The 25,232-nt window shown below is 39.4% G+C and overlaps 2 protein-coding genes across 2 annotated transcripts; both read right to left on the bottom strand.

Moving 5' to 3' along the window:
* Window positions 1–2,065: 2,065 nt before the first annotated feature.
* LOC125250344 (NACHT, LRR and PYD domains-containing protein 3-like) lies at window positions 2,066–16,810 on the bottom strand. Its single transcript, XM_048162874.1, has 4 exons — window positions 15,069–16,810; window positions 14,719–14,892; window positions 13,420–13,593; window positions 2,066–2,409 (listed from the first exon to the last, which is right to left on the bottom strand). Exons 1-4 carry the CDS (start codon window positions 16,802–16,804, stop codon window positions 2,214–2,216), a joined length of 2,280 nt encoding a protein of 759 aa, XP_048018831.1. The 5' UTR covers window positions 16,805–16,810; the 3' UTR covers window positions 2,066–2,213.
* Window positions 16,811–22,342: 5,532 nt separating this feature from the next.
* Window positions 22,343–24,105, bottom strand: LOC125251956 (uncharacterized protein K02A2.6-like). The gene has a single exon (XM_048165013.1). It carries the CDS (start codon window positions 24,103–24,105, stop codon window positions 22,591–22,593), a length of 1,515 nt encoding a protein of 504 aa, XP_048020970.1. The 3' UTR covers window positions 22,343–22,590.
* Between the last annotated feature and the right edge of the window lie 1,127 nt (window positions 24,106–25,232).

Here is a 25,232-nt window from a genome sequence, read left to right as displayed (position 1 = left end):
GCACTTCAGGCATTTTGCAGTTTGACTTGATCATATTTCATTTTTTTAAGTAGGCTATTTTCATTTATTAGAACGGTACATTCTGTTCTAATTCAATTCTGTAAATTAATGTTTGATAAAAAAAAAAAAAAAATTATTAAATAATTTTTTTGGTTGTTGTTTTTTGGTGCATCATTGTTGCGCTGTAGATTAGTTAAAGCTTGCTCGCACAGACAATTTAGCCGTTGTAATTTGATTTGCCGACATATGAAATGTATATCTATCTGCAGTGTGGCCTTTCTGCAGTTATAATATATATATATTTTAAAGTGTATTGATCCAAAATGTTTTTATTCATTTTCTTCTATATCTTTGAGAGTGTTCTGTACATCGTGGCTGTGAATGGTTATCCACATTGCCTTTCATTTGTTTAAAAAAGATAAAATCATTGTCAGTTTCGTCTATCACTTGACAGGCAGTTTGGTCGGTTTATTAGAAAGATGTTTCTCTGTGCTGTGTGTGAAAGAAAATAAAAGTTGTCTTAAGCCGCGGGTAGACTATAGCCAGGCCTTACTTCATTTTCCGTGTCCCACTCCATCTCGTTCACAGTTCAGCATGCAAACCTTTCAAAGTCCGTGCTCACTCTCTCGCGGACTGCTGTTTTTTCTAGTGAACACCCCCCCCCCCCCTTCTTTTATGATTCAACTATCAGTCGAATATAGGCAATCTGATTCGAATCGGATTCGACTATATAAATCCGTAGTTGAGGACACTCCTAATCTGCAGTGTGACCTTTCTGCAGTTATTTATATAGGCATATATATTTTATAATCCAAAATGTTTTTATTCATTTTCTATGTTTGTGTGGTGTTCTGTAGTGGCTGTGAATGTTTATCCACATTGCCTTTCATTTCAGTTTAAAAAAGATAAAAATCATTGTCAGTTTCGTCTATCACTTGACAGGCAGTTTGGTCGCTTTATTAGAAAGCTGATTCGAATCTGATTCTTTTATGTAAATCTGTAGTCGAGGACACCCCTAAATTTATTGTCCTATTTGAAAGTTTTAGTTATTTAAATGTACAAATTTAACATGATAAACACTATACAACTATACCAAACAGTTAGTTGTGGTCCTGGGATCTGATTGGCTAAGAGTCTTGGATACTGGATTCAACTGGATATGCAAAAAATCAGAGTTAGACTGACAGTCTGAACATAGCCTTTGATGAGCAAAAAGATGTTGAATCAATGTTCGTCAGAGATCAACATTGTTTTGATGTGAAACATGGATTTTACATTGAATCTACAGTGAACAGCAGGAGTTCACTAATGTTCAATCATCAGTTAATCATTTAAAGGTCCCGTTCTTTGTGATCCCATGTTTCAAACTTTAGTTAGTGTGTAATGTTGTTGTTAGAGTATAAATAAAATCTGTAAAATTTTAAAGCTCAAAGTTCAATGCCAAGCGAGATATTTTATTTAACAGAAGTCGCCTACATCGAACGGCCAGTTTGGACTACATCCCTGTACTTCCTTCTTTAATGACGTCACTAAAACAGTTTTTTGACTAACCTCCGCCCACAGGAAAACACAAGAGTTGCGTTTGTAGAGTGTGTTTGTCGCCATGTCGTCGAAACGCTGTTATTTTCATCCCACAGTCCAATCACCGGGTCTGATTCCGGCTCAAATTGATAGGGTAAAATTAAAGACATGTTTACAATAACACTGAGCGCGTGCATCTCCATGTTATGGTAAGAGGCGTGACCTTTCCGGGCAAGGTTCGCTAAGCTGCTGTCGAATCACAACACAGGAACCGCTGGCACAATCAGAACTCGTTAAGTATTTCTGAAGAAGGGACTTCATAGAACAAGGAAGTCATCAGCCCGTTTTTATGACAGTGGAAACAGCGGTATACAGATAAGTAAATTATGTGAAAAATACTGTGTTTTTTTACACGCGAAACATGAACACATGTTATATTGCACACTATAAACACAATCAAAGCTTCAAAAAACCATGAAAAACGGGACCTTTAATTGTCTTATTAGCTTCAACACTGTTTTAGTGTTACTTTTTAATTCTCTGTAGACTGGACTCATATAGACTCAGAGCAAGTGATAATTTAACTTTGAGGATTTTACTGTGCTCCTTTACTGCCATGCAATTCTCTAATTTATTTTTATGTATTATTATTATTATTATTATTATATTCTATATATGTTAATTAGATTTATTCACTCTTCATGCTTAACATACTTGAGTTTGTTCAGTCTGTAGTTTGGATGGTTGAGTGTATCAGAGAGCAGCTTCACTCCTGAGTCTCCTGGGTGATTGTAGCTCAGATCCAGCTCTCTTAGGTGTGATGGGTTTGAACTCAAAGCTGAAGACACATAACCACAGCCTTCCTCTGTCACCATACAGCCAGACAACCTACAAACACACAACAATAATCCAAATCACATTAGCAGTCAGATGTCACTAACACACAGTCATTTAGGTGGTAGCTGTTATTTTCTGTCACAAATGTGTTAAAAGTGAAGTCAATAGAAACATTTATACTCCAGTAAAGTAGAAATATACTTAAGAACAGGAATAAAGTATTTGTTCATTGTCACTGGTCACCAGTGATCATTTTTAATTGATCTCACTGTCATTTCATAAAAAATCATTTCATGTTCAATTAGCAATATCAGGAAGAGAGAAATATTCCCCCAAAACATTGGACATTATATCTTGCATTAAATGGAAAGTAAATAAGGCATTTGCTCTCAACCAGACAACAGTGGCACAATACTGCTCCTGAAATCTAATGTTTACAAAGTAGTGAAAGAAAGAATATAAAAATAACATTTAAAAACAACATTTCTAACTTTGTTACTAAAATTACGAAGGTGCTATAAGAAAATCTATCAGTTTGACACAACGTTGAATATGACCGACAGAGAAGGAACTGTCATTTACAGACAGATCATTTTGAAATTGTTTACTTGCGGTTTGCGATGCTGCTGCTGTCAGACCCAATACAGTTTGCTGCTTCATCTTTCAATATCAGTTTCTTTCCAAACTTTCCATTACACTGTGCCTCATTTACAAAACAATCTACAGTCAAATGCACCGAACAAACATGTGATCATCTAACACAATCCATGACACCATTAAAAATAAACCATACACTTGATCCTGACGCTGGGATCCTTGTGAAATCTGTACAAAAACACAAGCTGTTTTCAATACTATACTCTTCCATTTGTCCTGTTGTCAGCAGACTTAAAAGTGTGGAGTACGTCAGAAACTGAATAGGCATCTGTATAATGTATCCAGTGTAGTTAATGGTGATTGGTTCTATTTGTTTTTTTGATGTGACATGACATATTGTACATTTTTCAGATCCTGTAAGAAACTGTTCCAACAGTTGGAGTATACATGAATATTCATAAACTCACTCTGCGGTGGCCGTGACATTTTGAACTTCAAACAAATGGAATGGAAATTGTTGTTTGCTATCAGATCACAACTTGTTTTATGGATTATTTTGATCAGGTAATAAAGCTGAAGGGACACGCACCCTATAACTGTTTATATTCTCTACATAATTCATAGAATGATTTGCTTTGCATGTGCTTTTATTAACATCAAAGATACAAAAGACCATGCCAGAGCACAACAAATTGAGCACATATTTCTGTTACTCTTGATTGTTGTTTGTCTTTTGTTGTTGACAAGACAACCACAGAGGAATGCAAGAACCGCAGCAACCGCGATATTTGCATGATATCTTTTCTCGTAACGTTATGCCCTTCTCGTCTTTTCACTTCATGCATGTGTGTCGAATCTTAAATACGTTTGTAATGATAACACAATGTGTACCATGGTGATTTGTACAGAGGCTTCGTAGCACTTAACAAGTCTAAACAGACAGTGAATGAAAGAGATCGACTGATCGCATGCGATTACCTGCATCTGTCCTTCAGGGCAAGTCATTTATATTTGTTAAAAAAGGTTGTCATGTTCAAGGAAAGTGAAATCTCCATCTTAGCATCCTTTTAACATTCAAAGGGATTTCTAATGAATGGCATCAGCACTGGTAAATACATTGAATCAATGCCATTGATCTCTATGAGGTTAAGCATCAGCTTCAGCGTTACCCCTACAATGCATTGCTGGTCAGCTGAGCCTTTTAAAGTGGCACTCAAAGTAGAAATGATTTAAACAGTTTGTTTCATTACATCTATAAACACCATTTGACATTTGTGCTGGCTACTGTATATAGGCCACCAGGGCACAATACAGACTTTGCTGATTGTCTATCAGAGGTAGTACTGGCTGCGGATAAAGTCTAAATTGATGGTGATTTTAATATCTATGTAGATAATGAAAAAGATGCAATGGGATTTACATTTACAGACATTCTAAACTCTATTGGAGTTAGACAACATGTGTCAGGACCCACTCATTTTCGTAATCATACTACATCTAATATTGTCACATGGAAATGATGTTGATGCCATTGAAATTCTTCAGCAGTGTGATGACATATCAGATCATTAGCTAGTCTTGTGTATACTACATTTAACCAAAGCTGCAAAACCATCACCCTGTTACAAATATGGTAGAGAATCAGTCAATTGCAGGCTGATCTCGAATCTAAACTTTCTCTCAAAAATACTAAATAGGTAGTATCCTCACAACAATATTCCTTTTTAAAGGTGCCCTAGAATGATTTTTTACAAGATGTAATATAAGTCTAAGGTGTCCACTGAATGTGTCTGTGAAGTTTCACAGGGTTCCCACTCTTTTTCAGCGATCATTTTCCAGGATTTTTCCAGGACATTTTCAATTTTACTATGGCAAGAATAAAACACAAGGATCACGTCCTAAAGTAATATATTGTTCTCTAAGCCTTTAAAAGGCATACAGTTTATTGCCATGACTTAACTATATAAAATCAGTTTTTAATATGAGCTCTTAATAATACATTATGACTATGGAATAGGGCTGTGACGGTGGCAAATTTTTACTACCGCGGTGGTAAATCACCAACAACCGCCGGTGTTGCGGTGGTGGGGTTGCGTCAGACTTGCGTTTCGCCGTCATTTTGATGGACAGGATCGTAAAAAAAATCCATCATAATCAATAATTTCCCGTCATTTTAATTTTTATATTTTAATGATAAGACATTTTATTCACGAACTTACAGGATAAGCAAATAGGCATAGGCTTGCATTTATTTATACTATGAAAAGAAAGTTGATCAAAGACAAGCTGCGTCACTTTCAGTTTTCATCTTGAACTCTTGTCACGGATTAGGAGTGAATGTGATCATCCTTTCCTCTTTACTACTGAACAGAACAAAATAAACATGAATGAAAATAAAAAATATGTTGAAAGGTACAGTAGCTTACCGAAATCTGTATCATGTCAGTTCAATCAGTGTTGCAAACAGTGTCACCTAACATTATACCTCAGAAAAGCCATTCGTTGACCATTAACTTGCAAGAAAAATAAAAAAACTTAAGTAAGCATGCATAAGTAACTTTATCATTATACAAATTACTTAAACTGGGTGCTCATCTGTGTGTAATCAAGCACATCGTTTTCATTTTATTCTGGAGACTGAACTCGCACTCTGCTGCCACACTGGAGCGCACTCGCCACCTACTGGACAGGGATGGGAATTACAACAAGCTTACATACAAACTACATAATCTGTCAAAATGACGAACGGGCTGCAGATTTGTTCCATCACTGCTAAAAATATTCCATCAAAGATGGAAAATTTTCAGTTAACTCGATCTCTGAGATATATAAATATATATTATATATGACGTCACACTACCGCCGGTGACGCTCCACGACTGCGGTGGCAACTTCACCACCGTGGTGGCGCGGTTGTCATGCCTACCGTTACAGCCCTACTATGGAAGCTTGTTTCTGCCACAGAATTAAAAAAGTCGCAATTACCTTTTTTGTATCTCACTATTCTGACTTTTTTTCTGGCAATTGCAAGTTTATATCACAGTTATGCAATTTATAATTCTGACTTTATAAAACAATTGCAAGTTTATATCACAAATATGTAAGCTTGGGATTTTTTAGAATTTTGAGATAAAAAGTTGCAATTACCTTTTTTATTTTTTATTCAGCAGCAGACATTTCCGTAGTTTATTGCCATGATTTAAATATAAAATCAGTTTTTAATATGAGCTCTTAATCATACATTATGACAAATTGTTCTCGTTACCAGTGTCCATATCATAGCAAGAAATATTGGAACTATTTTAATGTTTTAACTATTTGAAAATAAAAATATTAGTCAAAGACAAAGTCGATGAACAACAAAAAAACCCATAACGCGTAATAGAATATGTGGCAGGTCTATTAGTAATTTCTGTCCCATCCAATGCTGGTTATCACCATGTCAATCAATATAATTTTGGATTCAATCCCTCATTTAAAGTTAGTCATTCCCAAAACTTTGCAGTGTGTATACTTAGAAGCATGAAAAACTTTCAAATTGCGAATGGGTTATAAACAGATCTTCCTTTTATAATCACTGCAGCTGTCAATCACTTCAGCGCAAACTCACAAAGTTCTGAACTGTTGTGAAAACCCCTGTTATAATCAATGAAGCTGGCTACACTGCACAATGAATCCCTTATTGACCTTATATCGCATCAAAATTACTAGTTAAGAAGTTACTGAATTAAGTAGCTGCTTACTAATTAACATTTTCTGCACACATTTGAGCATTAGCTAACTGCTGCAAGTGGCAACACAAGACTAAACATCATCATTGAAAATACTACGTCAAAACTCAGCATTCCTGAACATCGCACTTTCTGCAACTATCAGTCATTGTTTTTGGCCAGTAATAAACTTTTTGTTCTCAACTAAAGAAAAACCTAAGAACTTTAAAAAAAAATAATTTTCAAGGACAAAAACAAGATTTTCCAGGAATTTTTTCATTTTCTCTAATTTTCCATGTGTTTTCCAGGACTGGAAAGTTTGTCATCAATTTTCCAGGTTTTCAAGGTTTTCCAGGATGAGTGGGAACCCTGGTTTCAGCTCAAAATACCCCATAGGTTTTTTTTTTTTTTTATTAATTTTTGTAACTGTCTATTTTGGGGCATCATTAAATATGCGCTGATTCAGGCTGCTTCCCCTTTAAATCCTCGTGCTCCCCACCCCCGAGCTCGCGACTCTAATACACTGCATAAACAAAGTTCACACAGCTAATATAACCCTCAAAATGGATCTTCACAAAATGTTTGTCATGCATGCTGCATGCATGCATCAGATCATGTAAGTATGTACAGTATTTTTTGGATGTTTACATTTGATTCCTTGTTTGCTTACCTAGTCTGATGACTCAGCTGTGCACATCCAGACGTTAATACTGCCTGCCCTTGTCTAATGCCTTGAATGGCTGGCATATGTAAATATTGGGGGCGTACATATTAATGATCCTGACTGTTGCATCACAGTCGGTGTTATGTTGAGATTCGCCTGTTCTTCGGAGGTCTTTTAAACAAATCAAATTTACATATGAAGGAGAAAACAATGGTGTTTGAGACTCATTGTATGTCATTACCATGTACTGAACTCTTGTTATTCAACTATGCCAAGGTAAATTCAATTTTCAATTCTATGGCACCTTTAACACCAGAACCGCCACGGGGTAAATTTTACCTGTGGCTGTTTTTCAAATGTAAATAACAGGTTTTCAATAAAACATTCAAGTCTCCCAGTCATTGGCTTTAACTAAAATTGAGTAATTTACAGTCCCTTGGTGTTAAAAATTGTTTAGATAAAACCAGATCAAAAAACGGGGCATTTATACCTATAAGCGCCGTGCGGGTCAAATTTACCTGCTATATAATGCCTGTATTTTCGCACTGTCATTTTCACGTCCCCTTATGTTTAAACATTGTACATTGCTAGGCAACGCCTTTCACTCATTGAATTAGTGGTCATCGGTTTCATAAATAAAATCATAATGAGTAAAATCTGGCGATTTGTGGATGCCGAAGAGGTAGAAGCCCTAAATGCCATGAGCAAAGGAGAGTCTGATGGTGGTTAGATCAGTGACGCGTCCTGGGTTGACTCAGCATCTGACGGCTCATCTGACAGTGATCCAGAGCCTCAGAGAAAAATTAAAAGGAGTCTGTTCTTCAGGACGGGATTGCTACAATAGTTACAGAGAGTCAGCATCAATAAACTTTGGATGTAAATAATTAAGGTGAAGCTGCGTGCTTCAATTTGTCATCGCATCATACATCCTATGCAGAAAACAACAGGACAAAAATATATTTGATGACTAGACATAATCATTTCATGACTCTAGAGACTTCTTTGTGAAGACAGTGACATAATACAGTGAAATAATATGTTCTTAGCCATATAAAAACAGGTGTAATGTGTGCGGGTAAATGTACCCGCATGGCGGTTTTAGGTATACTGCGACCCCCGGCGGTTCCAGTGTTAAAAAAGAAATGGTATCTGTTAGGATTTCCAGTCAGGGTTTAGACCAGGGCTGGGCAAACTCGGTCCTGGAGGTCCGCTGTCCCTGCAGAGTTTTGCTCCAACCCTAATCAAACACACCTGAACCAGCTAATCAAGGTCTTCAGGATTACACACAGGTGAGTTTTATCAGGGTTGCAGCTAAACTCTGCAGGACAGTGGCCCTCCAGGACCGAGTTTGCCCAGCCCTGGTTTAGACCGTACCATAGTACTGAGACTGTCACTGAGCATTAGAGATACAAATTATTTGCTCTTATCAACAGATCGTGGTTGTATCTCTCTGTTAGTGTTACTAGATCTTAGTGCCGCTTTTGACACTATCAACCACAACATTCTTTTGAATAGACTCGAAAATTATGTTGCATTAGTGGAATTGCATTGGCATGGTTTAAATCATACCTATCTGACCATTATCAGTTCGTAGCGGTAAATGAAGAGATGTCATATCAATCACAAGTTCAGTATAAAGTACCACAAGGCTCAGTACTAGGACCGTTGCTTTTCACCCTGTACATGCTACCCTTGGGAGATGTCATTATGAAGTGTGGTGTTAGTTCCCTTTCGAAAGGGAACTTGCTCTGCGTTTGATTACGCACGTCACACATGACCCGGTGTCTGAAAGCAAACTATCCAACAACTCCAATCCCTATTTGCCGGTGACAGCCTATGACGTAATATGGTGTGACCCGGAAGTATAAAGGAGCGCCTGGAGAAACAGTCAGTATCTCTTCATCTTTCAGGTCTGTCTTTCTGTCTGATCGCGACTATGTCGACTCTGGTAAAGAATTCTTTAATATGCCTTACAAACGTTCAAGACAGAGTTCATCCGTGTCCCAGGGTTTGACACTTGATATACACATTTCTGGGCATTTTCTGTCTGGAGAGGAGCGTGCATAGACAGTGCTTGAGGGCGCTGTCTGTGTGTTTGTCTTTGTTTACTGTGAGCGTCTCCCTATCAGGTTGCTCCGTTCTCGTTCTGCACTCTTCTAGAGGGAAGAGCTGTCTGCATCTGTGCCTGATGATTCTGGCCCCGTTTGTGCTGAGGCAAAATGGTGGCTGCAATCATAGGGCTCGCAGGTGAGCTCGTTGGGAAGTTTGAGAAAGTTGTATTCTCTCTCAACTCCCCCGGGGCTGACGAGGATGAGTTGGATGACGATGATGTCCGTGTTTGATGCAAAGTTTTGGGCAAACTGAAGTTGATAGGCTGGCTAGAATATATATTGTGCAGGCCACAAAATGGCCGCATCTTAGACACCTGTTGTTTATAGTAGCTTCTCATCTGCTGTTTTCTAGAGTAGTTTGAGTTAGCACTCGTCACTTCAGTTATCATGTATGTTTCGGTCGGCCTTAATCGCCCCCCTGACATTGTTTGCTTGTTAGCTTCACTTTTTTTCTCTTATCCATGAGATTTGGAGGTGAAGCCCAGGTTTCCCTAGGCTTGTGGCCCTGTAAGAAGGCCAGTAACTTAGTGGCTAGAGCTAGGCTAGAGCTAGATTAGGTGTGTTATTTACATATAACCCTATGTATACTTCCCTTGCCAGGTTTTATATTTCCTAGTTCTGGCCTCCTCCCGAGGGAGTTGTTAGGCCGTATGACCATTATCCCCTTGCTATGTAGGTGCAATTGTTGAGTTTAACAGCTAGGTTGTAGACTGTTTTTAGACTTTCTGATGCTGTTATCTCAGGTGGTAGGCCCTTATCTTTGTGTAGATAAGTCATGCTGTGTGTGCTAGGCTCCACTTTCTAGAACTTTTATGATATGGAAAATGTGTTTTTTCCTCTGAGATACTCGTTTTCTTTAATAAAGTTTGAGTTGACATTGCTAGTATTTAGCATCCATCCTCTATGGCTCAGTACAGATTTGAAAATCTGTATGGAGAAATTTATTTTCCTCTTTGAAAATAGCATATACATCAAAGCGTTGTGTTTGCTTTGAAGTTCTAGACTTTTGTCCTACAATATATGTGAGCTTACTTATGCTGCCACAGGTTAGCACCTGTTCTCATAATAGCAGGCTTTTTTATGTAGCCGCTATTGGAGACATTGGTGACCTAATATTCCCTATTAGTAGGTTTATTGGTGTTACTGAGTGCATCACCTGTTGGATTGCATACTCAGGGTAGTATAGAACCACTTTTTGAGAAAAGCTGGTTTCTATTAGCTCCCTTTTTGTAATCTTTTTAACAGCTATATTGCATATAACTTTGATTGTAGGCTCTTATGGTTAATTAGCCTCCTTCTAGTTAGCAATTGTATTTCTAACAAGTGCTGTTAGATAATCAGAGTTTGCTCACATAGTTTACACTGCCACAGGCTTTTGCTACATGTCTGTTTGAGGCGGTAGGTCATTTTAGGCCTCCCTCAGACCATGTTGGCATTGTTTGGTTCCCTTTAGTCACATATGATTTAGGGTACATTGCCTGTTGGAATGTGTAGCCTAGCTCAGGTTGCAGTTAGCTTCCCACAGCTATTGTTGGGTTAGAGCTGGTTCCCTGTAGCTTGGTTCCCTTTATTTCACAAGCTGAAGCCACGTGTCATTGGAACGGTAGGCCCCAACAGGCCTCCTTTCTAGTTCACATGTTGGCACAATTTGTGTTTATTCTGCAAACAGGCTGAACGCCACTTGTTGCTGAGATTGTAGGCCCCACAAGGCCTCCTTTTTAGCTGACATGCTGGCAGGATGCCTGGGAATCCAAAAACCCATATCACCATTGGCCATGCCCCACCTCTGTTGAGTAGGCTTTAAGCAGGCCTCTCATGGAGTATGGCGGTGTAATATGCATTCCTTCTCTCAGTAGTGCGTGAAAGGTTTTCCACTGAATGCATGATCTGATGGTTGATATGGTCTTGGACTAGCTGATGCCATGTGTTTACTAGGGTAGGCCCTAATAAGGCCTCTTTTTAGTTTACATGTTGGCACAGTTTATGGACAAACAGGCTGAATGCAACTTGTTGTTTAACTTGGAGGCCCCATAAGGCGTACGTGTAATTCACGTATTCAAACTCCAGTTCTGACCACATCACGAGCAAAATACAAACAACACATGTGCTGCTATGCTGAGTTTGAACGCAGTTTGAGCAGGCAGAGGTGAATGAGCCGCACTTTTGTGACATTTGAATTCTCTCCTGTAATGCGATTTCACGCAAACACATTTTCCATTTGTGCTGGTAGATTACAGCAAAACAATCCACATGCACACAAACCTCTGCTCTGGTCGCGTCTCAGGAAAACACATTGTGTTGTAGCACTGAGGAAACGAACACTAACAATATGACAAGAGACCGAGGCGAGAGAAGTGATAATTCCTCATGCATAATACCGCAATTATAATCTTATGCATACTACAGTGCAGTGATTGGATTAAATGAGCTTTATGTCATGAATATATGTCGAGAATCGCTCGAAATGGTCTACGTCAGCATACTCAACCATGCCCATACTTGGAAAGTACGATGACATCTGATTTTGTTACGTTGCTCCAACTCAGCTTTTCAAACCGGAAGACAGAATTCACTCTGAAAAATTAAAAAATAACTTTTTTTCACTTATGAATAACATTAATGAGTACCTTTAGTGTTTTCAATGATGTGCAGCCTATACATATCTGTTTACATCTCAAAAAAAGTGTTTTGGGGTTTCTTGACCCTTTAAAGGGACCACTTTCTCTTCGGAAAAAAGTTGGTTCCAGATGCCTTTAGCGGCCTTGGTTGGCCTTCTGCGGAAGGCCTTCTTGAGGCTCAGCTTGTGCTGTTGGCCATCGGGAATGCTGTCACTGACAGCTTGGTGTGACCCGAGGGTGAGTTGCTAAGCGTTTCCTTCTAAACTGCTCGACGTTTGTCAGCCATATTATTTGGCATGCACTCTCCTCAAGCATGGTGGCATGGGTATATTGTTCCCCATTGCGTAATCAAACGCAGAGTGAGTTCCCTTTCGAAAGGGAATGTCTCAGGTTACGTATGTAACCATAGTTCCCTGAGAACCAGGGAACGAGACTCTGTGTTTCCTTCCCATGCTTCAGGTTGCCTGCCTGCAGAACAGTCCCTCAAGACGATAGATACTGACTGTTTCTCCAGGTGCTCCTTTATACTTCTGGGTCATGCCATATGACGTCATAGGCTGTCACCGGCCAATAGGGATTGGAGTTGTTGGATAGTTTGCTTTCAGACACTGGGTCACGTGTGACATTCCCCATTGCGTAATCAAACGCAGAGTCTCGTTCCCTAGTTCTCAGGGAACTATGGTTACATACGTAAACTGAGACATTTTTACTGTTACACTGATAAAGTATTATCAAAAATGGCAATATAATAAAAAAATAAATAAAAATAAACATGAATTTAGGCTAGTTTAGTTTTGTGCACATTGTCGTGTTAATTATAATAAAAAGAATTTTGTTTTATTGACCACAACATTATCATTGATATTTGTTTGAGAGAGGCCTCAAGCACTAACATGGATGGATTAAATTGCAGAAGACAAATTTGAAGTATGGTTATCATAAAGGCCTTCACATTTCACTCATTATAAAGTGTTCAGATCACCATGTTAACTGTTTGGAGAACAGTGACCTGAGTTTAGACAAATATATAAAATCAATTGAGAAAATCTGTATTATGTTAGCATTTTGTTAATTATTTTAAGGGAAACCATTTACCTCAAAATCTCCAGCTTACAGTCTCTCTTCAGTCCATCAGAAAGAAGCTTCACTCCAGAATCCTGTAGATCATTGTTACTCAGGTCCAGCTCTGTCAGGACAGAGTCTGAGGATTGTAGAACTGATGAAAAACTCTCACAAGACTGAACAGTGAGATTACAGTGAGTAAGTCTGAAAGAGAGCAGAACACACACATCAACAGTCAGATCATCTACAAACACTACGACCGTCTTACTGTAAATGATCTCTTATATGTTCTTAAATACCTCAGTATCTGTAGCTGACAGTTTGGACTCTTCAGTCCATCAGAAAGAAGTTTCACTCCAGAATTCTGTAGGTCGTTGTTACTCAGGTCCAGTTCTCGCAGGACAGAGTTTGAGGATTGTAGGGCTAAAGACAAACTTTCACAGGACTGACCAGTCAGATTACACCCAAATAGCCTGTGTAGAGAACAAAACAAACAGTGGTATCACTGTGATTATCAGGAAGGGTTTATAATCTGAACTACATGTTTGTGCTAAATTCAGTGTAATGAGATGTTAGCCATTACAATGTAAGGGTTGAGGGTTAAGTTTATAACTCATCTGTGCATTTGTGCTCATCACTGCAGCAAACTGTACATGAATGCAACTGATACAGTTCAGCTCAATTAAATCTCAATGATCCGGTCACAGTGGTTCTCAGGTTATCAACACACTGAAACTGTCCTACTAAAATAAGGCAATAACTGGAAGTAATATGATCCTCGGGGCATGGTGTGCAGAGGATTTGACTGATGAAATGAATATAAAGCTACTGTAATAATCAAACGCACAAAGAAAGGGAACATGTTTTAAATTGTTATTATGACATGAAACAGTTAATTGAAACAAACTGTTTATAAGAATCACTTAATGAAAACAGAAAATTTGGGAATTATTTAATTGGAAATAACTGTAATTGAAAAAAATGCATTAAAAAAATTCAGTGTCAGTCTTCACTTGCCTCACGATTTTATTACGATTCAGAGGGTAACGGTTTGATAAAAAAATTCACAATTCATCTTTTCCTCCAATTCTTTGATTAATAATAATTATTATATTAATAATCACAATATAGTTCAAAAATGCAAATGACAAACAGTAGAACAAATAAAATATAAGGCTGATTTGAGCCACCAATGACTTCCATAGTGGGAAAAAAAATACTATGGAAGCCAATAGTGGCCCAAAGCATATTAAGTGTATTAATTCAGTGTATTAATTATAAATAAATTGATTGTTATTAAAGCTGAAAAAGGAAACTTAAGTCATTTAAGACATAACCAACAATGTTTACATGCATATTCCTCAAGAGTGAAATATAACACTAAAGTGAACTGAATTTCAGATTGCATGCTGCCTGAGACAGGAGTCTTTTTGTGAAAACTGAAATCTGGTTTTCTGCCTTGGGTGTGTGGAGAAAACACCACTGTTACATTCATACAACAATATAGACAGGAGAAAATATGTGCTAGTCATAGCTATGAAAACAGATATTTGTCCATATTTTTGAATATAGAAAAAGAGTGAATGTGAATGTCAAACCTCAGTATATTCAGTTGACAGTGTGAACTCTTCAGTCCATCAGAAAGCAGCATAACTCCTGAATCCTTCAGGTGATTGCAGCTCAGGTCCCACTCGGTCAGATGGGAGTTTGATGATTGTAGAACTGAAGATACAGTTTCACAGCAAGTTTCATCAAGACCACAGCCATTAAATCTGCCAAAACAGAACGTTTAACCAGATTATTTTCTGATGTTCAATGTTTTCCAATAACACATTGTACCCTTCTTAATCAGGACAGACAGATATTTCATTATTCAGTATTTTTACATTTAGTTTTTTAGTGATAGATCAAAACCTTTAATTAAACCCCCATCAGTGAAATTACTCACAGGGCTTTTCTGCAACATCTCACAGCTGGAACAAATCTCTTGTAGTTTGAAGATGACGTGAATCTCTTTGGGTTTATCTCATCCAGCACCTTCTCTGACATCAGCAGTATGTAGGTCAGCACTGTGCACATTGAAGATGAGAGTTCTCTTCCTGGATGTTCACCTGAACTGAGGTATCTTTGGATTTCCTCATATAATGAATTATCCTTGAGCTCAAGTAAGCAGTAGAATAGGTTGACTGAAGCTTCATCTGAGGTATACCAGGATAGTTTTCGTTTAATGTATTTAGTTGTTTGTTTGATGCTCTCTGTGGTGACGTCAGTGTGTGTGATCAGGCCTTTGAGCAGGTTCTGACTGGATTCCATTGAAATTCCCAGCAGAAACCGCAGGAACAGGTCCAGATGTCCTCTCTCACTCTTCATGGCTTTATCAACAGCCTTCTTTAGTAGCTCCTGCAATGTGATGTTTTCTTCTGGTTCATCAAAGAAAAACTGAAGCTCCTGCTTGTTCTTGTTCAGGTAACAGAGGAACACATGCACTGCAGCGAGAAACTCTTGAACACTCAGATGCACAAAGCAGAAGACTTTTGTCGCATGAAGCCCATGTTCCTTCTTGAAGATCTCGGCGATCATTCCTGTGAACTCAGTGTCTTTACTCACATCAATACCACATGCTTCCAGATCTTTCTCATAGAACACAATGTTGTCCTTCTTCAGCTGTTCAAACGCTAGCTTGGCTAACTTCAAAATAATTTCTTCATTCGAATCTAAGAGTTTTGTACGTTGTCTTTCTTCTTGCTTATCATACTTCTGGCTCTTCATGTTCATCTGTATCAGCAGGAAGTGAATATACATTTCAGTGAGTGTTGTGCTGATGTTCTCTGTATTGTTGCCGGTGAGAATATCCTGAAGTACTGTGGCTGTGATCCAGCAGAACACAGGAATGTGGCACATGATGTAGAGGCTACGAGACATCTTAATGTGTGAGATGATTCTGGAGGCCTGAGTCTCATTTGTGATTCTATTTCTGAAGTACTCTTCCTTCTGTTGGTCAGTGAATCCTTGCACCTCTGTGTACAAACCCACATACTGAGGAGGGATCTGATTGGCTGCTGCTGGTCGTGAGGTAACCCAGACGAGAGCTGATGGAAGCAGAATCCCTTTGACCAGACTTGTGAACAGCACATCTATAGATGATATTTTCTCAGCAGAGTTCAATGATCTACTGTTAAAATTCAAAGGCAGGCGACTCTCATCAAGTCCATCAAATATAAATGCTATCTTGCATTCCTTATATAATTTTGATTTCTCCAGGTCCTTCAGTTCAGGATAAAATTCCAGCAGAAGCTCATGGAGACTGTAATCCTCATTTGTCATCAAGTTAATGTCTCGGAATGGAAGCAGGAATACACAGTCAACAAAATCATTGGCTTTTCCTTCTGCCCAGTCCAGGATGAACTTGTGCACAGAGACAGTTTTTCCAACGCCAGCGACTCCCTTGGTCAGCACAATCTTTTTCTCATTTTTACCTCTTAGTAAAGTAAATATATCATTGCATTTGATTGGTTTGTTTTCTGTTTTTTTGTTCTTGAAAGCATCATCAATCTTCAGAATCTCATGTTCCTGATTGACATCTTTCATATCTCCCTCTGTGATGAACAGTTCTGTGTAAACATCCTTAAGAAGTGCTTCATTTTCTTTCATGCCTTCAAAAATATGCTCTGCTTTCCCCTTCATGTCTGTTTTGTGAGTTCCTAAGAATTTTTTCAGAATCAAATCCTCTGTTCGATATAAATAAATAAAACATGAGGGAAAGCAAAAACATATTTTATTAAAAAAAGACAAATGTCAAAGCTTTCATATCAACATGATCTGATCAGAATTCATTCAACATATTGTACTTATTACTTATTGAAATTATTACAGCTCAGAGGCCTCAGATCTTCCATTTACAGTGGGTACAGAAAGTATTCAGACCCCCTTAAATTTTTCACTCTTTGTTATACTGCAGCCATTTGCTAAAATCATTTAAGTTCATTTTTTCCTCATTAATGTACACACAGCACCCCATATTGACAGAAAAACACAGAATTGTTGACATTATTGCAGATTTATTAAAAAAGAAAAACCGAAATATCACATGGTCCTAAGTATTCAGACCTTTGCTGTGACACTCATATATTTAACTCAGGTGCTGTCCATTTCTTCTGATCATCCTTGAGATGGTTCTACACCTTCATTTGAGTCCAGCTGTGTTTGATTATACTGATTGGACTTGATTAGGAAAGCCACACACCTGTCTATATAAGACCTTACAGCTCACAGTGCATGTCAGAGCAAATGAGAATCATGAGGTCAAAGGAACTGCCTGAAGAGCTCAGAGACAGAATTGTGGCAAGGCACAGATCTAGCCAAAGTTACAAAAAAAATTCTGCTGCACTTAAGGTTCCTAAGAGCACAGTGGCCTCCATAATCCTTAAATGGAAGACGTTTGGGATGACCAGAACCCTTCCTAGAGCTGGCCGTCTGGCCAAACTGAGCTATCGGGGGAGAAGAGCCTTGGTGAGAAAGGTAAAGAAGAACCCAAAGATCACTGTGGCTGAGCTCCAGAGATGCAGTCGGGAGATGGGAGAAAGTTGTAGAAAGTCAACCACCACTGCAGCCCTCCACCAGTCGGGGCTTTATGGCAGAGTGGCCTGACGGAAGCCTCTCCTCAGTGCAAGACACATGAAAGCCCGCATGGAGTTTGCTAAGATGGTGAGAAATAATAGGGATATCCTGGACAAAAACCTTCTCCAGAGTGCTCAGGACCTCAGACTGGGCCGAAGGTTTACCTTCCAACAAGACAATGACCCTAAGCACACAGCTAAAATAACAAAGGAGTGGCTTCACAACAACTCCGTGACTGTTCTTGAATGGCCCAGCCAGAGCCCTGACTTGCCCTGACCCCAATTGAGCATCTCTGGAGAGACCTAAAAATGGTTGTCCACCAACGTTTACCATCCAACCTGACAGAACTGGAGAGGATCTGCAAGGAGGAATGGCAGAGGATCCCCAAATCCAGGTGTGAAAAACTTTGCATCTTTCCCAAAAAGACTCATGGCTTTAGATCAAAAGGGTGCTTCTACTAAATACTAAGCAAATGGTCTGAATACTTAGGACCATGGGATATTTCAGTTTTTCTTTTTTAATAAATCAGCAAAAATGTCAACAATTCTGTGTTTTTCTGTCAATATGGGGTGCTGTGTGTACATTAATGAGGGAAAAAAATGAACTTAAATGATTTTAGCAAATGGCTGCAATATAACAAAGAGTGAAAAATGTAAGGGGGTCTGAATACTTTCCGTGCCCACTGTAATTCACTATATTTTGATGAATATATATTACATTCATGGAAGGGAATACCCTTAAGCATTCAAAACAGAACTGTCATCCAGGCATATGTACTTTTTTTTTATTTTTAAACTCAGTACAGAGGATAGGGATCGTGGAACATCTGGAAGTGAATGCTCTAGTTCTTGTATGTAAGGTATACGGTCATGGTCATTGCCAGTCACATCCGGTGGTTGACTGAAGTATTTGGCTGTTGCAAAGGTTAGTGGTGCTGTCTGGTTAGTTCTGGTGATACAGTACATCACTTCTCACAGTTAACCTTCATTACAATATTAATAAAGATCTGCATGGCAGCTTTTAGATTTAAAAAGTCATAAATATTTCTACACTTTTATTTATCGAGAATAAGTTTTGTGTGTACACAGACATTTAGGATAAAACACAGATTTTCTATACATTAGGCCCATGAGCTAGTGTCCAAATTCAAAATACATCTGACGTTTAAATCACTTCTGAAACACTTTAAAAAGACTAGTTCACACTGTACAGACTGATGCTGATCACATTCCTGCTCCTGACAAACAGTGAAAGAACATGTTCTGTAGGTAAAAACAAACACAGACTAACACTAACAGATGCCAACAGGGAAAAGACTTATCTGACAATATCTGTCTATTGGTGTTGGTCGACATTCAATGGTGCAGTGTGAACTAGCCTTAAAGGATTAGTCCACTTTTAAATAAACTTTTCCTGATAATTGACTCACCCCCATGAACATGAACATCCAAGATGTTCATGTCTTTCTTTCTTCAGTCAAAACGAAATGAAGGTTTTTGATGAAAACATTCTAGGATTATTCTCCTTATAGTGGACTGCAATGGCCTCCAGACGGTTGAAGGTAAATCAGGAAAAGTTTATTTAAAAGTGGACTAATCCTTTAAGAGAATATGACTGTTAAGATGGTACCTTGCTCTTCTCTGTGTTTCTCTGCTGTTTCTGTAGGAGCAAAATAAAAAATATATATAATTTTCTACAGATACACAAAAGAAAATCCTGTAGCCAAAGTATGTCTGCCTGTGAACAATATGACCTTAAAATCAGCTGTGAGATTTAGAGGCCTCCTACAGCCCTTTTATTCTCTTCCTGAATCTAATATATAAAAGTCACCATTCACTTCTTTTATGTTCAGTCACCATAGAGAATATGCATGAGTGAAGAAAATGTCACATAGCCTCTTTTTTTTATTGTTCCATAACTGCCTTATAAGAAGTTGTTTTTCAATTAATGTTTCTTTTCCTCTTATTTCTAGCCACCTTGTTGTTCCTGTTGTTCTATGTTCAAGGTTGTGTTTCATATTTGTAATTTTGTACTGTGAAATGATTCCTTTTATGGTTTTATCTTTGTGCGCCCTCTGGAGGACATCCGGGATGGAAATGTCTAGGAAGTTTTCTAGGAAAGTATAAATTGTGTAAACTGCTCAATAAAGATTGAAGATTTGTGACATGACTATGTTCACATGATGATTCGAATTTCTTCCCACAGCTGCTGACCATTGATAACTGAGAGGTAGGCCTACTGAATCTTGACTGAAGAGGAAGTGAAATCTAATTCTTCCATTCTTACATACTTTATAGGAAAAAGGTTCACAATCACTGAGCATTATTTCACTCAACAAGCTATTAAATTTCTGCTAATGTGTCTCAGTGAGCACAGCTGTAGTGATAGTGTTGTGTTTGTTCGAATAACACAAATAAAAGTCAGGACAACGATGGGCAGTTCGTCTTTTAGTTTTTACTGTGCAGTCTCTGAAATACAAACTCTGTTAACACAGGTGTCTCATTGGACAATTCACTGGCCAACCAATGTCTAACCCCGAGTGGCCAACAGTGCTTATTCCTGGGTTTATGTATTTAACTCAATACACTACACTTCCTCCCCCCTTAGATAAGAAAACCTAAAAAAAAAAACAGTTTCACTTTTAACAAAACATTCCACATACAAAAGAAATAAACTTATGCTACTTATGACTATAATGTCCCATTCAAGGTTTTTTTTTCCTCTGTCTCTTCTATAAATCAAGACGGGTTGGTGGCTTCCGTATACGGGTAGGGTAACGTTTCTCTTCACAGGTTGGAATTGGTGTTTGTGGTGTGTCACTGGAAGATACAGTGCCATCTGGAGGTGTTGTTGCATCACTTCCACTGGTAAAAGTATCAGTAGAGCTGAATGGAACACTGACAAAACCACTTTCCAGAAAAACATTTGATCTTCTCAACTGATCAATGTGCCGTCTCCAGATGGTATTTGGTGCAATCTTAACTGTATATGAGAGCGGTCCTGTTCGTTCCTTGACCTTTGCAGGTGTCCATTTGTGATCTCCTCTGTAGTTCCTAGCTAGCACACTCTCTCCAACTTCTAACTCTCCCGTTTCTCCTCCCCCTTGTTATTGTTTTATCTGTCTGTCATGTACGGTTCTTCTCAAATTGGGTTTCAGCAAGTCTAGCCTTGAACGTAAGGGTCTACCAAGGAACAACATGGCAGGTGTTCGATTTGTATTGACATGAGTTGCATTTCGATATGCAAACAAGAAATTGTGAAGCTTCTGGCTTAGTGTGAGCTTCTCATGTGTCATGGCTCGCAGTGCATTCTTCAAGCTTTGCACAAATCTCTCAGCTAAGCCATTAGTAGCTGGGTGGTAGGGCGCTGAGGTCACATGCTTGATACCATTGTTCCTTAGGAAGATCTGGAACTCCTCAGATATAAACTGAGGACCATTGTCACTCACCAGCTGTTCTGGTACACCAGTCCTTGAGAAAAGTTCTCTCAGAACCAACACAGTTTGAGTGGCAGTTGTGGAGGTCATGCTGAACACTTCTGGCCACTTTGAACATGCATCAACAACAACCAGAAATGTAGTGCCCATGAAAGGACCCGCAAAATCAACATGGATCCTTTGCCACGGTAATGCAGGCCATTCCCAAGGATGTAGCGGTGCAGGTTTTGGCATCTTTTGCACATATTGACATCCTGAGCAGTGCATGGCGAGCTGCTCGATCTGCTGATCTATACCGGGCAACCATACAAAACTTCTTGCAAGTGACTTCATCTTTACCACCCCAAGATGTCCAATGTGTAGCTCCTCCAAGACTCGAGTTCTCAACTTAGGTGGTACAACAACCCTTAAACTCCACATGATGCAACCACCATCTAGAGTGAGTTCATCACGGCGCTGATAGAATTGTGTAAATCGAAGCTTCTGCTCTGCATTCCAGCCAGACAGTATAGCTATATATACCTGGGACAATGCAGGATCTCTCCTGGTTTCTCTCCGAATCATTTCGTCTGTAACAGGAGAACTCTCAAGCTGAGCAATTGTAAAAACATCCAAAGGTGTGCTTACATTCTCTGTCTTTGAATCACACCCATCCAATGGTAGGCGTGATAGCCCGTCAGCGTTAGCATGTTTGTGTGTTCTTTTGAATTAAATCTGGTATCTATGTCCTCCCAGAAACAACGCCCACCTTTGCATCCGTGCTGCTGCTGTCAGTGGAACTCCTTTCTGAGGACTGAAGATGGAAACCAGCGACTGATGGTCTGTAACCAAGGTGAACTTGTTTCCATACAGATACTGATTGAATCATTTCACACCCCATACAAGGCTCAAAGCTTCCCTGTCGATCTGTGCGTAGTTCTTCTCTGCAGCAGTAAGGGAGCGTGACGCAAAAGCTATGGGGCGCTCCGTTCCATCAGCCATCACATGCGACATCACCACTCCGATTCCATATGGTGAGGCGTCACAGGCTAACCTTAATGGTTTGTGAGGGTCAAAATGAGTCAGAACTGTATCTTGTCATGATCACTAGTGAGAGTGCCCTAGTCAGCCACTAGAGGGCACTCCATCCTGGACTCTTGTTTTCACCCCTTGGACTACATTACCCATAACTCACTTCCCTGGACTCATTATCTCATTGTCATTGCACCCAGCTGTTTTGTGTTCATCATTAGTGTCTGTCTATTTATACTCAGTTGTTTCTGTCCTTGGTTGTGGTTTGTTGTATTGTTACGTGCACCGTTTGTATCTCTGGCTTTTCGTTTTGTGGACTGTGGATTATCTGGATTTTGACCCCTTGCCTGCCTTTGGATTTACGTTTCTGGATTCCCCAATAAATGCTAATGCTGCAACTGGATCTCTACATCTGGTTCTTGTGTGCCCGTGACATATCTGACATCACCAGTTTCTTTGCTTCCTGAAAAGCTTGCATGCATTGCTTTGACCACATCCATTTCTTTCCTGCTTGCAACAAGGCATTTAAAGGATGGAGAACAGTGGCTAGATTTGGCAAAAATCTGTTGTAGTAATTGATAAATCCAAGGAAGGACCTTAATTGCGAGACATCTTTCGGTTGTGGAGCCTCTGCAACAGCCTTTAGCTTGTCATGACACTTGTGCAGACCATTTGCATCGATTTTGTGCCCACAATATGTGATTGTTTCCTTGGAAAACTCACACTTATCACGTCTTGCACGCAGTCCATACTCTTCCAATCTCTTCAAGACTCGTACTAAGTTCTCCAAGTGACTACTGTCACTGTCACCTGTGACAATGATGTCATCGAGGTAGCATTGGGTACCAGGGCAACCCTGAAGTACCTGATCCATAGCCTTTTGCCATAAGGCCGGTGCTGAGGCGACACCGAAAACAAGCCTGTTATAGCGGTACAAGCCCTTGTGAGTATTGATAGTCAAGAACACTTTTGAGTCCTCCATTTCCATTTGTAAAAATGCTTCCGCCAAGTCTATTTTGCTAAAAAGCTGACCTCCTGAGAGTGTAGCAAAAATATCCTCTATTCTCGGTAGTGGATATTGTTCTGCCTGCAATACAGGGTTGACTGAGACTTTAAAATCCCCGCACAGTCTTACAGTTCCGTCTTTCTTCGCGACAGGAACAACAGGAGTGGCCCAGGGACTCCAGTCAACTTTTGAAAGTATTCCTTCAGCTTCCAACCGACCCAGTTCAGTTTTCAATTTCTGGCGAATAGCATAGGGAACGGGCCTTGCTTTGTGAAACTTTGGAAGAGCGTTCTCATCCAAGGTTATCTTCCCCTTGATATGTTTCAGAGTTCCTATTCCCAATTGAAACATTGCTGAAGCCCCATCCAGCACTTTTTCCAGTTTCTTTTGCGTGCTAGATGACGCAGGGACTGTGATTTGCAGACTTTTTATGGATTTCCAGTCCAACTGCAACTTTCTCAACCAGTCACGTCCCCAAAGTGCTGGTCCCTCTGTTCGTACTATGTACAGATCCAACTCACTCTGTTGATTATTGTACTTTACAGTCACGGGCATCATTCCTAGGGGAATTATGGGCTCACCAGTATATGTTTTCAGTTTGACAGGCGATGGCTTTAACTTAGCCATCTTGAAATGTTTTTCAAACTTGCACTGTGACATCACTGAAATGGCGGAACCTGTGTCCAATTCCATTCTAACTGGCTGTCCATTCAATTGAGGTGTAAGCCAGATTGCTTGTTTCAAGTCACTTTTCAGGCTGTAGATTTCTAAATTCGCCAACCCTTTATCACTTTCTTCATCTGAGTTTTCAGCGACAACATGCACATTCCTACTTTTCTTTTTCTGAATCTTGTACCGTCTCTCCTTTTCACTGTATTGTACATCAGATCGACATGCTCTTTGTATGTGACCCATTTTATTGCACTTTCTGCATATTTCAGTTTGGAACCTGCACTGATTTGCTTTGTGTCAACCCTGATCACAACGGTAACACAGTTCAACTTTCTGCACTGTCTTAGGTTTACCTGCAGTGGCCAGCTTATTTACAGACACTTTTACTCCTGATCGCAGCTCAACTGCGTCTCTGGCAGCCGTTTCCATGGCGACAGCAATTTCAACTGCACGTTTGAATGTTAGATCTGCCTCAGAGAGCAATCTCTTCTGTATACTCTTGTGAAATGCCACAGACTAGACGATCTCTCAGCGCGTCATTCAGTCCATCCCCAAACTGACAGTGTTCTGACAACTTCTTTAATTCGGCGACATAAACTGCGATTGACTCTCCGTCGTTTTGATTCCGTTTATGAAATCTGAATCGTTCTGCAATGCGCAGCGGTTTTGGCGCTAGATGCTCTTGCATTACTTTCACAATATTGTCAAAACTAAGATCGGCAGGCTTTGTGGGAGCAGTGAGGCTTCTTAGCAGTGCATAAGCTTTCCCTCCTATTGCACTCAACAACACCGACACCCTCTTGTCATTATCAATGTCATTAGCTTTGAAATACTGTTCGATTCGTTCATAGTACAAAGTCCAATCATCCGTAGCATTGTCAAATGCATCAATCTTTCCAATATATCCTGCCATCTTTCTGCTTTCACTTACTATTTTGCGCTGAATCTACCCCTCAGTCTTCGTGAGTCTGAGTTTCTCTCCCTTTTTCGCTTTTCCCCCGGGAAAAAAACGCCCATCCGTAAAAAAAAACTATGAGAAAGCGCTTCCATACGATCCGCAAAATCCTCGTCGCCAACTGTTGTGTTTGTTCGAATAACACAAATAAAAGTCAGGACAACGATGGGCAGTTCTTCTTTTAGTTTTTACTGTGCAATCTCTGAAATACGAACTCTGTTAACACAGGTGTCTCATTGGACAATTCACTGGCCAACCAATATCTAACCCCGAGTGGCCAACAGTGCTTATTCCTGGGTTTATGTATTTAACTCAGTACACTACAGATAGTACCATTTCCTGCAGGGTTCATGATGATGTTCACTGGGGCTGTGAAGGTGTTTCCAGTGAGTACAGGAGCATTTACAGTTGCTCC

This window comes from Megalobrama amblycephala, linkage group LG17 (assembly GCF_018812025.1).
Source record: "Megalobrama amblycephala isolate DHTTF-2021 linkage group LG17, ASM1881202v1, whole genome shotgun sequence".
Lineage (NCBI taxonomy): Eukaryota > Metazoa > Chordata > Actinopteri > Cypriniformes > Xenocyprididae > Megalobrama > Megalobrama amblycephala.
The sequence above is the reverse complement of the archived record's forward strand: the minus strand, read 5'-3'. Positions and strand labels throughout refer to the sequence as shown.